Raw genomic sequence first — 13,534 nt, forward strand, 5'->3', positions numbered from 1 at the left:
TTCTTCATATAGTCCAGCTTCTCGGATTACTTGCTCAGCATACAGATTGAATAAGTGTGGGGAAAGCACACAACCATGATGCACTCCCTTCCTGGTGCAGTATCCCCTTGTTCAGTTCGAACAGCCTCCTGGGCTATGTATAGGTTCCTCATGAGCACAGCTAAGTGTTCTGGAATTCCCATTCTTCTCAAAGCTATCCATAATTTGTTACAATCCACACAGTCAAATGCTTTTGCACAGTCAATAAAAAGTAAATATATTTCTGGTATTCTTTGCTTTCAGCCAAGATCCATCTGATGTCAGCAATCATACCCCTCATTCCACGTCCTCTTCTGAATCCAGCTTGCATTTCTGGAGGTTCCCTGTCAATATACTGCTTAACAGTTTTGCATTAACTTCAGCAAGATTTTACTTGCATGTGATATTAATGATATTGTTTGATGATTTCCACATTCTGTGGCATCACCTTTCTCTGGAATGGAGACCAATATGGATCTCTTCTAGTCAGTTGACCAGACAGGTGTCTTCCAAATTTCTTGGCATAGACAAGTGAGTGCCTCCAGCAAAGCATCCATTTGTTGAAACATCTCAATGGTTATCCCATCAATTCCTGAAACCTTGTTTTCACTAATTCCCTCAGTGAAGCTTTGTTGTCTTCCTCCAGTACTATCAGTTCTTGATCATATGCCGCCTCCTGAAATGGATGAACATTGACCAGTTCTTTTTGGTACAGTGACTCTGTGTATTTCTTCCATCTTTTTTTTTTTTTTTTTTTTTTTGATGTTTCCTGCATTATTCAATATTTTGTCCATGGAATCTTTCAATATTGCAACTCAAGGCTTGAATTTTTTCTTCAGTTCTTTCAGCTTGAGAAATGCTGAGTGTGTTCTTCCTTTTTGCTTTTCTAACTCCAGGTCATTGCATATTTCATTATAATAATTGACTTTGTCTGCTCAAGCTGCTCTTTGAAATCTTTTGTTCAGCTCTTTTATCTTGTCATTTCTTCCATTTGCTTTAGCTACTCTCCACTCAAGGGCAAGTTTGAGAATCTCTTCTGACATCCATTTTGGTCTTTTCTTCCTTTCCTGTCTTTTTAATGGTCTTTTGCTTTCTTCGTGGTGATGTCCTTGATGTCATCCCACAATTCATCTGGTTTTCAGTCATTGGTGTTCAATGCATCAAATCTATTCCTTAGATGGTCTCTAAATTCAGGTAGGATATAATCAAGGTCATATTTTGGCTCTTGTGGACTTGTTTTAATTGTCTTCAGCTTCAACTTGAGCTTGCACATGAACAGTCAGCTCCTATCCTTGTTTTGGCTGAAGATATTGAGCGTCTCCATCTTCTCTTTCCACAGATGCAATTGATCTGATTCCTGTGAATTCCATCTGGTGAAGTGCACATGTGTAGCTACCATTTATGTTGTTTGAAAAAAAAAAGGTATTTGTAATGAATAAGTCATTGGTCTTATAAAATTCTATCATGCCATCTCCAGCATCATTTCTGTCACCAAGGTCATATTTTCCAACTACTGATGATTCTTGTTTCCAGCTTTTGCATTTCAATCACCAGTAATAATCAGCACATCTTGATTACATGTTCAGTCAATTTCAGACTGCAGAAGTTGATAAAAATCTTCAATTTCTTCATCTTTGGCTTTGGTGGTATGTAAATTTGAATAATAGTAGTATTAACTGGTCTTCCTTGCAGGCAAATGGGTATCATCTTATCCTGACAGCATTGTACTTTAGGATAGATCTTGAAACATTCTTTGTGAGGATGAATGCCACACCATTCCCCTTCATTTTGTCATTCCTGGCATAGTACATCATATGATTGTCTGATTCCGAATGGCCAAAACCAGTCCATTTCAGCTCACTAATAGCTAGTATATCAACCTTTATGTGTCCATTTCATTTTTTACAACTTCCAATTTTCCTACAGATTAGAGCCTTGGAAACCCTATGGGACAGTTCTACTCTGTCCTATACAGTTGCAATGAGTCAGAATCTACTCAAAGACTGGTTTTTGTTTGTTTGCTTCTTTTGTTTTTTCCAGCTTAGAGAGCTGCATTCCTTGCACTCCTTAGCACATGGCCATTTCCTCCATCTTCAGAGCTAGCAGCAGAGCATCTTCACACTCTGTGCTTCAGTCTCCTCTGTCTGTCTGTAGTCAGATCTCCCTCTATGACAAGGACCTCTGTGATTACAGTGGGCCCACCCAGATCATCTAGGATAATTTCCCACTTCGTGATTCTAAATTCATTCATATCTACAGAGTCCCTTTTGCCCTATAAGATAACATTCACAGCTTTCCAGAATATTCCAGACCCTGAATATTTTTGGAGGATATTATTAGCCTACCACATCCCCAATTCAGAAATGCCCTGCCCTCCAACTCTCGGAATTCTGCCTACTCAAAATACCCATCCAGAGACTCCTCCACCAAGAAACTGATGTATTAGGCCTGGGGTTGCTATAACAAAGTGCCATAAAGTGGGTGGCTTTCTAAGAACAGACGTTATGGTCTCACAGTTCTGGAGGCTAGAAGTCCAAATTCAGTGTGTCTTGACTCTTCCATATGCTCTCTGAAGGTTCTAGAAGAAGACCCTTTCTCATCTCTCTCACCTTCCACTTAACCCCAGGCATTCCTTAGGTTGTAGTGGTAGCCTAACTTGGTGTTACATGACCATCTTCTCTTTGTGTCTCTCCTCTTTTATAAGACACACTCAGATTGGATTAGGACCCACCCTACTCCGTATGGCCTCATGTTAGCTTAACTGTTAATATCTTCAAAGACCTTATTTCTAAACAAGGCCACATTCACAGGGACCAAAGTTAAGATTTTTTGGGGGAAGTGGAAAACACAATTCAATCCATAACTCCATCTTGGATCACTCCTGATGAGTGGTCTCTCCTTCCTCTGCAACCTTCACACTCCCTCACCCCTTCAACAGTCACTTACATACTGCCTGGAGTCAGTTCATGTTTCCTGTCATACATGTTGAGTCTCTTACTGATGAAGATCAAGGAGTCAGTCTTCAGTATGGATTGCACCTCAACATAAAGAAAATAAAAATCCTCACAACTGGACCAATAAGTAGCATCATGATAAATGGAAAAAAGATTGAAGTTGTCAGGGATTTCATTTTGTTTAGATCCACAATCAATGTCCATGGAAGCAGCAGTCGAGAAATCAGATGACATATTGCATTGGGCAAATCTTCTGCAAAAGACCTCTTTAAGGTGTTTAAGGGCAAAGATGTCACTTTGAAGACTAAGGTGCACCTGACCCAAGTCATAGCATTTTCAATCATCTCATATATGTGTGAGCTCTGGTGGTGTAGTGCCTAAGGCATTTGACTGCTAACCAGAAGGCTGATGGTTCAAACCCACCAGCTCACTCCTCAGAAGGAAGGTTGGGCAATCTACTTCCATAGTGATACCATCTTGAAAACCCAAGGAGGGGTCCTTATGGGTCGTATCCAACTCCATGGCAGTGTGTTGCATTTTTTGTTGTATGTATATGTGAAAGCTGGATAATTAATAAGGAAGACCAAAGAAGAACTGATGCATTTGAATTGCATTGGCGAAGAATACTGAAAATACCATGGCCTGTCAGAAGAATGAACAAATCTGTCTTAGAAGAAATGCAGTTAAATGCTCCTTACAAGCAATACTTTGATCACTTACTTTGGTCATGTTGTCAGAAGGGTCATGTTCTTCCCTGGAGAAGAATGTCATGCTGGGTAAAGTAGAGGGTCGGTGAAAAAGGGGAACACCCTCAACAAGATGTATTGAAACAGTGGCTTCAACGATGGGCTCAGGTAGGGCAAGGATTCTGAGGATGGTGCAGGACCGGGCAGTGTTTTGTTATCTGTTGCACATAGGATGGCTATGGGTTGGAACTGACTTGATGGCACCTAACATACACACACACACACACACACACACACAGGAATGATTCAATGGCACAAATGACTACTAAACACTTGACTTCAAACCCACCCAGAGCCACCTCAGAAGAAAGACTTGACAATCTGCTTCCAAAAAGTCGGACCTGACTCATAGTGACCCCTCCTTGGGTTTCCGAGGCTGTATCACTGCAGAAGTAGATTGCCAACCTTCCTTCCGAGGAGTGGCTGGTGGGTTTGAACCTCCAGCCTTCTGGTTAGCAGTCAGATGCCTTAGACACTATGCCACCAGAATGCCCCCCAAAAGTCACAGCCTTTGAAAACCCTGTGGAGTAGTTCTATTCTGCATGCACAGGATCACCATGAGTCAGAATCAACTCTGCAGCTTCTGTTTGTTGTATTGATTGATCTTGCTTTTGGAGTCCTTGGAAGCTTTGGTGGCATAGTGGTTAAAGTATTCAACTGCTAACCAAAAGGTCAGCAGTTCGATCTCACCAGCCAATCTGTGGGAGAAAGATGAGGAAGTCTGCTTCCATAAATATTTACATGACTATGAGTCAGAATTGACTCGGTGGCAGTGGTTGGGTGAAGTGGTGCAAACAATTAAATGCACTTGGCGACTAACTGAAAGATTGGCAGTTCATGTCCACCCAGTGCTGCCTTGGAAGAAAGACCTCATGACCTACTTTCAAAAAACTCATACCCATTGAAAACTTTATGGAGCACAGTTCTACTCTGACACACATGGGATTGGTATGAGTCAGAGTTGATTCAACACCAACTAGTGTATTGTACATTTAAGCTTTGTCTCTCAGACTAAATTATAAGGCCCTGAAGCCATGGGCCTCTTCATATCTTCTCCCCACACTTAACACACTGCTTTGCATTTGCCACCTCCAAAGAAGAAACTTAGATGTGAGTCCTAGCATAGCTTATCAGCCCTTTTAAAAATACAAGTTAGTGACAACTTGATTTTCTTGAAGGGAAGGCAGTGTTGCCTTCATCTACCTGTCTGCAAGCTTCGTTAAGACATTATTTGGAAAGCAAAGGAGTTCAATTGAATCTATATTTACCTTCTTCTCACTTCCCTTTTTAAGGGTTGCCTTTGTATCTGAAATATCTTCTGGAACATTATCAGAAAATTATGAGCCGGAGTCAGGAACTTCAGGTAATCGTATAACTTCTTCCCTCCAACTCCCACCCTAAGTTCATTTAAGGTTTTCCTTTGCATTTATATGGCTGCTAACCAAAGAGTTGGAGGTTTGAGTCCACCCAGATGCACATCAGAAGAAAGGCCTGGTAATCTACTTCCAGAAACTCATGATTGACAATGGTACAGAGTGCAGTTCTGTCTACTCTGACACACGGGGAGTTGCCTCGAGTCAGAGCCGACTTGACAACAAGCGATCAAGTGGTGCATTTAAAACATGTTTTTTTTTTTTCTCTATTGGCTCATCAGTCAACATCCTCTAAGAGGTGAAATGATGCCCCCTTTGCACATGAAGAGAATCAAAGAGGGTAGCTGAGGATCTCCCAGAAGGACAGGGGCAAGGACAGCCTGCTCACCCTGGTCTGACCTCCTGGGATGATCACACTGCTTGCTTTCCTCTGCTGAAATCCAGAAAGACTTACGTGCTATCAGATTTTGAAAACTGTGTTTATTAAATGCAGTTGAAGAAGCACAGCTATCCACAGTACAGAGCGCAGAATTACCAAGAACTACATAAGGCATGGAGGCAAAATGATTCTTAGGGATTGTATCACTCAAGTAGCTACTGTCTTAATAATGCTATATAATAACCACAAAACTTGACTAGCACACATTGCTCATGTGTCTGGGGTCAGCAACTAGGTGGCTCTGCCAATCTTGGATGGGGTTGCTTACATGTCTGAGTGTCAGCTGGTCTTTGGTTGATCTAGACTGGTCTCAGCTGAAGCAGCTCTACTCTGCTCCATGTGTCTCTCACGCTCCAGCAGCCTAGCTTGGGCATGTTGTCATGGTGATAGCAGAAGTGTAAGAGACAGCAAGCCCAGTCATGTACTTTTTTCAATCCCCTGTTTGTGCTGTATCAACTAATATTCAATTGGCCAAAACAAGTCACATAACTAAGTTCAGTGTCAAGGGGAAGGGTATGGGAGGGTACTGCAAGTTACATAACAAAAGATGTGGTTAGAGGGGTGAATAGGGACCACTATTTCAATTAACCACAGAGACCGTTAGGCCAAGGTCAGCAAACGTTTCCTGTAAAGGGTAAAATAAATAGTAAATATCTGAGGCTTTGCACACCATACAGTCCCTGTCACAGCTACTCAGCTCCACTGTTGTAAAGTGAAAGCTGTCATAGATTCTATGTAAATTAACGGGCATGGTAGTGTTCCAATAAAGCTTTATTTACAAAAATCGACTGTGGACCAGATTTGGCCTGCAGATAGCAATTTGCCAACCTCTGACCTGATTCATTTTCCTCATTATATAGTTATGGGCATCAAAGATCTGAGATGCCAGGTGACATTTTTAACATCACACAATAATTAACAGGTAGAAGAATCAAAACAAAAGCCCAGGCCCCATGACTCCTAGCCCACAGCTAGACAGTGAAGCATCTAGAAAGAACCAGAGCTGGGATTCTGTCTAGCTCCAGAATCTGGGTTCTTCCCCACTATACCCCACTGCCTCCCTGCTAGTAGTAACTAGGCTTAAGCATAGTTTTTCTGTGTTTTCAAGAAAGCTTTGTGTAAACCTTATTTCCCTGCTCCATATGTAAATAACTTGTAAAGAAATGTGGAGATGACCCTTTAATTAGTTCTGTCCCTCATCAGCTCCAGTTAACCTCGTTTCAGATCAAGACTGACAGTTTCCAGGAGACGCAGCAGTCTCTGCTGCAGGAGAAGCTGCGGGAGCATCTGGCAGAAAAAGAGAAGCTGTCCAAGGAACGGCTCGAGCAGGAAGAGAAGCTGAAAGCTAGGATCAAGCAGCTAACGGAAGAGAAGGCGGTAAGGTGGTCCTGTCATTTTCTGCACCACTGGAAACTGATGAAATTACTTTTTCTGCGAGAATTAGAGGCATGTACTTAGATGGGAAAATTTCAGCAGTTCTTTGTTTGGTCTTATGGAATCAAATTAAATAAACAAAGTGGATTTTTTTTCCTTTATTTTTATTTTCCTTCTAGATTTGTCTATTGTTTGGCTAAAAGTTGAGCCACAGAGTTTAGTTCTAGGCGTGAACGGTGACTAAAGGCCACAGTCTCAGGCTTTCCACCAGCCTCTCCCTGACCAGAGAACCTGATCTTTCTTATGATTTCAAGTTTTGTTCCACATTTGCTCCCACTGTATTCAGGACCTTCTAGTGTGATCCCTTTCAGAGCCATCAGTAGTGACAGCCATGCATCATCTAGTTCTGATCTCAGGGTCTTGGAGGCTGATATTTGCATGGTCCATTGGTTCCTAAGGTGGATGAGTTTTTTGAGGAATTAACCTCAAGCTGGAATTCTAAAATTAAGAGCAAATTCAACATGAAAGGACAGGAATATTGAAATTTCTAAAGAGTCACTGGGCAGCACAAATGGTTAGATGCTCAACCTCTAGCCATAAAGATTGATGATTTGAACCCATCTTGGAAAACAAGCCTGGCGGTCTGCTTCTGAAAGTCACAGCCTTGGAAACCCTATGGGGCACAGTTCTGCTCTGCACACATGGGGTCCCCATGAGCTGGAATTGACTTGACGACAACTGACAAGAACAACATTGAAATTTCAGGAAACGGTACTTTATTGGTTCAATAGTACAATTGTTTTACTATCAGGGTCATTATTGCAGGTCCTGGTTTGTAACTGACAGATTTTTTCTAAGCAGGTACAAGATCAGCTTCCTGGTACCTGTTTTTCACTTTCCTTTTACACACACCAGGAAAACAAACAAACTGCCAAAGTTGCTACTTTACTTTTCTGGAAACCAGACCAGTTAGAGGAAACCTAACCACAGCACTTCTCAAACCTTAAGGTGCCCATGAGCCACCTGAGGGTCTTGTTCAAATGCAGATCCTGACTCAGTAGGTCTGGAGTGGGGTCTCAGATTCTGCATTTCAAACAAGCTCCTAACTGTGCGGCTAACACAGTTGCAAAGACCACATTTTCAATGGTGAGGTCTTCTTGTCAGAGCAAGTCAGCTCTGATTCGTGGCAGCCTTATGTACAATGAAAAGAAATGTTGCCCAGTCTTAGAGGGAGGATGCCTGGTAAGAACTACCTGAACGCTTGTTGAAACTACATGTTCTTGGGCCCCACCCCAGACCCTTTGAAATAGAATCTCTGGCCAAAGCCAAGGATCTGCATGTAGTAAGCCAATTCTCATCATTGTCTTAAGTTTGCCTTCTTTGTCAGGGGCCTGCCATGAGTTTAACTACAGGCATGTTGTTGTTGTTGTTGTTGTTATGTGCCGTTGAGTCGGACCCGACTCACGGCAACCCCTCCTTGGGTTTCCAAGGCCGTATCACTACAGAAGTAGATTGCCCAACCTTTCTTCTGATGAGTGGCTGGTAGGTTTGAACCACCAGCCTTCTGGTAAGCAGTCAAGTCCCTTAGGTACTACGCTACCAGAGCTCCTAACTACAGGCACACCTCCTTTTATTGCACTTCACTTTATTGCCCTTCACAGATACTGTGTTTTCACAAATTGAAGGTTTGTGGCAACCCTGTTGAGCAAGTCAGTCGGGACCATTTTTTCCAATAACATGTGCTCACTTCATGTCTCTATATCCCATTTTGGTAATTCTTACAATGTTTCAAAAATTTTCATGATGCTAATGCACACTGAATAGACTATAGTATAGTGTCAACATAACTTTTAGATACACTGGGAAACCAAGAATTCTTGTGTCTCACTTTACTGCAATGTTTGCTTTCTTGCGGTGGTCTGCAACCAAACCCTCAGTATCTCCAACGTATGCCTGCTCCTTCATTGCCATCATCATAGACTGCGGTTTATGACTTCGGCTGCACTTTTATCATGTAAGAGTTTGAAAACTACTGATGCTGACTCCCACCCCCACAGGTTCTGGTCTCACAGCTGTGGGGTGAGGGAACAGCCTGTGGACTGGGATTTGTAAAAGCTCCCAGTGATTACAGTATAGCACCAAGGCTGATAACCACTGTTGTGGGTAGATGTGGAAGGTCATTTCCATACCTCCACCATCAATTCAGCAGTGCTCAGCTCCCCTCGACCCTGCCTCATCCCCAGCAACTCCCTTCTGCCGGAGCAGAGGATGGGACCTGCCGCTTCCCCTTCTTTTATTTGTTGTAACTTGGTCACTTCCAACTCAGGTCGTCCTTCACTGTCAAATACACCCGTTCTCCAAGCCTGTGCCTCTTCCATTTCTGTGCCCTAATTTGTGTCCTGTGACCTCAAGAAACCTCTCACCAATTTCTTCCTCTACTCTCTCCTTGTTTCTCTGCCTTTCTGCCTTTTGTCAAATAAAAGATTAAAAAGGAAGAACCATCAGACCAACATCTGGTATGATCTGCCTAACAGATATTAATGATAGCTGTCAGTCAGGGTGGGTACATTTTGAGGAGCCAATTAGATAGGGAAAAAGCCAGTGCATTGAATAGAGGAGGCAAGAAACAGAAAGACCCTAGGGATTTTCACAAAACTCCCCCTACACACACACTCCTCTCTGCATAACTCCTCCCATTCAGCATCCAGTCTCCAACTGTCAGATTTTATTTTTTTAATTTTGGATTGAGTTTTCCATTTTTGGTGTTCAGTATTTATAACATCATTCCCAATAGAGATGTGTTCCAATGCTGGCTTTTAACTTGTTGTTAACTGCCACCCTTTTAGCCCCCTACTCCTGGCAACTCATGGTGAGCCCATGCACAATGGGATGAAATGTCGTGCCACCCCCAGGATTGTGGACAAGATGTTGTCATCCATAGGGTTTTCACTGGCTGATTTCAGAAGTAGATCATCAGACCTTTCTTCCTAGTCTGTCTTAGTTTGGAAGCTCTGTTCAGCATTGTAGCAACACGCAAGCCTCTGCTGACAGATGGATGGTTGCTGTGCATGACGTACATTGGGTGGGAATGAAACTAGGTCTCCTTCATGGAAGGCATGAATTCTACCACGGAACCACCACTGCCCCCTAGCTTTAAGGGCCCTCTTTTGAACACAACAAACCTGTTCCTGCTGCCCCTTATGCAGGGAGGAAGCAATATCAGGGACATACCCAGACGGAACGTGAGACTGCTCATGCCAACCTCTGGTTTAGAGCACATGCTGTGGAATCAAATGGACCAGGGTTCAAATCCCTGTTCAGGTGACTTACTGGTAAAATTGGACATATTCCTTAATCTCTCTAAGCCTGTTTCCTCATCTGCAAAGTGGGGATGACAAAAGAAATGGCTAATTCTTATTAATTAATAAATGATCGTCATTTATAACCAAGCATTTTACATGCATCATCCCATGTACTCCTCGCAACAACCCAATGCAAGAAGTAAGTACTGTGTTATTGTCTCCCCTGTACAGATGGAGAAACTGAGGCTTCTATAACTTCCCACTGGCCCGTGTCAGACTCCATCCCCCATGCTTGATGCCCTAGGCCGCGCTGCCCACAGCCTCCCCATGGGCTCTTCTGAGGAGTGATGAGCTCATCCCTGCAGGACTGGCAGAGATTCTAATCTCCTGCCACGGTGACAACGCTACTAAACAACAGTAATTGCCTTCCAGATTCTAGAGGAAAGCATTGTTCAAGAAAAAAACAGAGCCAAAGAAGCATTAGAGGAAGAACAGAAGAGATTCCAAGAGCTGGAGAATCACTTAACTCACGAGAAGGAGGTAGGCAGCTCCGGGAGATTAGCTGGCTTCAGCTCCATCCAGCTTGGGGTTCCTATGGAAGTAAATGCAGAACCATGGGGGACAGGGGTAGAGCCTGGCAGAGCTTTGCTGGAGTTAATTTGTCCTTGGGTGGGCTCTGGTGACGTAGTGTCACAGTCCTCACCATTCCCTATTGTATTACATGCAGCTTTCTTCATTTTTGATATCTGTCTGGCCCCCTTAGGTATTTGAGTTTGCAACCCATTGCCAATTTTGTTCCTAAAGTTTGGCAGCCCTGGCAGCAGAGAACAGGACTCTCCCCTCCCTTGTTAACCATGTTGTATTCTATTGATGTGCCCTTATTGTTGTTGTTGTTATGTGCCGTCGAGTCGGACCCCACTCATAACGACCCCTCCTTGGGTTTCGGAGGCGGTATCATTACGGAAGTAGATTGCCCCATCTTCTGAGGAGTGGCTGGTGGGTTTGAACTGCCAGCCTTCTGGTTAGCAGTCAAGTGCCTTAGGCACTACGCTACCAGAGCTCGATTGTTGTGGAATTGCCCCTATTAGCGTTTATGAACTCTCCACTACATGGTTGACAGTGTTTACCTTGTGATCACCTTCAGATCCCCAAATGTTTTTCATGGATGATTTCATTAATCCCTTAAACCTGATGCAGCGCAAAGGAGTGTAAAGCACAGACTCTGCAGCCAGATGAAACACAGGTTCAAATCTTGTCAGGGCCACTTACAGGGTGCAACAGGTCTATCAATTCCTGCCCACATAAGAAGGTGGCTGTGAGGATTAGAGGGATGTATCAGGATGTGTTTGCCCCAGAATCATCACCCAGTAAGTGGTGGTTGTTAGTTGCCATGAGTTGGCTCTGACCCATGGTGACTATGTGTATAAGAGTGAAACGTTGCCCAGTCCTATACCATCTTTAATGTTGTTGATATGTTTGAGTCCATGACAAACGGTAGCTATTATTTTTAGCACTACTACTTCTACTTCTGTTTAGGCACTTTGTTTTCTATTAAGCCCTATTGCATCCTCATTCCTCAGGGTAAAATCCTTGGCCATCCATCACTGAAGGAGAACTATAAGGAGACCTCTGGGTAAAGCTGCATGATTTGATCTGAGCCAGAGTGGAAGATGTTTACACGTGGGCTGTTGCTTGGGATCTCCAGGTCCCGGTGGAGAGTCATTTATCTGTGCTCCCCAGCCCTCTATAAACACTGTCAGGGAGGTTTGCCCTGAATTACTGCTCCAGGGATAGAGATGAGAAGGGTCTTCCAGAAAGTCACTGAGAGAGGCTGGAAAGGTCCTTGGATTTAGAGATTCCCAGGTCATGGGGGACTTCAGCAGAGAGATTTAAGGGAAAAGTGGTGAGGACACAGACCTGGAGAGGACACAGCTGGACTGCAGAGGGGCCTGTGGCCAGGTCACCCAGGTCTATTAAAGTGTCAGCCCCCGTGTCCTCAGGCAAACCTCTCCGTGTGATTTCCCCCTGCGGACTTGGAGATAGTCATCCCAGCCACAGACTTCATTCAACCTCAGGCAGTTATTTGGTCTTTCTCTTTATTAGACCTCCCACTGTATCTTCAGAGGAATCTCAGCACAACAGAATCACTAGGTCCTAATTCGGGTTTTGAGGGAACGCTAACGGTGAATCCCCATTTCTGGCCTATGCACTTTGGAGAAAAGCCACTGAGGCTGATGGGACCAGTGAAGGATGCAGAGACAGATTCTTTCCGGTGACCCTCCCTCGTGAGCTGCAGGGGAGCTGCCCAGGGAAGTCTCTAGTTTAGGAGCGAGATGAGCTGCAGGGAAGCCAACTCTCCTGCAAGTCCGGGCAAGGGCCTGGAATGCTCTTTCACAAATAACAGGAAGATATATTACCTGAAACCTGCCTCAGATGTTCAAAATTAGTATTAAACCCTAATGCCACAGCTCTTCTGCTTTGTTTAGGCCTGGCATTGGGATAGCAGGGTGTTATGGTTTTTGCTTTTAGAGTTTTAAGAAAAAAAAAAGCTGCTTTTACTGCCAAATATATAATATTTCAGCCACATTATGTAGCCCCCGGGTGGTGCAAAGGGTACCCATGCTTGCCTGCTAACTGAAAGGTTGGCAGTTTAAGTCCACCCAGAGGCATCTCAGAAGAAAGGCCTGACTACCTGCTTCATTAAAAATCGTGTGGAACACAGCTCCACTCTGACACACATGGAGTCACCATGAGTTGGCATCAACTCAATGGCAGCTGGGTTTTGTCTTTTATTTTTATTTTTTTAGTTTTATAGAGTAAATACTTCTTGTGGGCTAATCTGAGACCCTTACCATTGGTTATAATGGAAACCACATTCCACGTCTCAAATATCTGACAGCCAACCCAGCATTTAAAACACAACCCATTGTATTGGTACAATGACAGACACATAGACCAATGGAATAGAATTGAGAACCCAGAAATAGATCCATTGAGCTGATCTTTGGCAAAGGGCCAAGATCCATTAAATGGGGAAGAAAAAGTTTGTTTCATAAATGGTGTTGGCAAAACTGGATATCCATTTGCAGAAAACGAAACAAGATCTGTACCTGACACCATACACAAAAACTAACTCCAGGTGGATCAAAGACTTAAATATGAAACCTAAAACTATAAAGTTCCTCAAGGAAAAACTAAGGGCAAATTTAGGGCCCATAATATATGGCATAAATAGACTATCAAGCATAACCCAAAATGCACAAACAGCAGAAGAGAAACTAGATGAATGAGACCTTCTAAAAATTAAAATTTTATATGTTTCCAAAGA

At 43.3% G+C, this 13,534-nt stretch overlaps 1 protein-coding gene across 1 annotated transcript in view; it reads left to right on the forward strand.

Annotated features, from left to right (window-relative positions):
* FHAD1 (forkhead associated phosphopeptide binding domain 1) overlaps positions 1–13,534 on the forward strand; it is a 180,895-nt gene that overhangs the window by 118,506 nt on the left and 48,855 nt on the right. The window contains exons 14-16 of the mRNA XM_042782301.1: positions 5,011–5,081; positions 6,755–6,907; positions 10,639–10,746. Of these exons, the coding sequence (XP_042638235.1) occupies positions 5,011–5,081; positions 6,755–6,907; positions 10,639–10,746 (332 nt within the window). The remainder of the gene's footprint in view (positions 1–5,010; positions 5,082–6,754; positions 6,908–10,638; positions 10,747–13,534) is intronic.

Source organism: Orycteropus afer, unplaced genomic scaffold (genome assembly GCF_000298275.1).
Source record: "Orycteropus afer afer isolate SDZICR_OR568_19922 unplaced genomic scaffold, OryAfe1.0 scaffold00288, whole genome shotgun sequence".
NCBI classification, from domain to species: Eukaryota; Metazoa; Chordata; class Mammalia; order Tubulidentata; family Orycteropodidae; genus Orycteropus; species Orycteropus afer.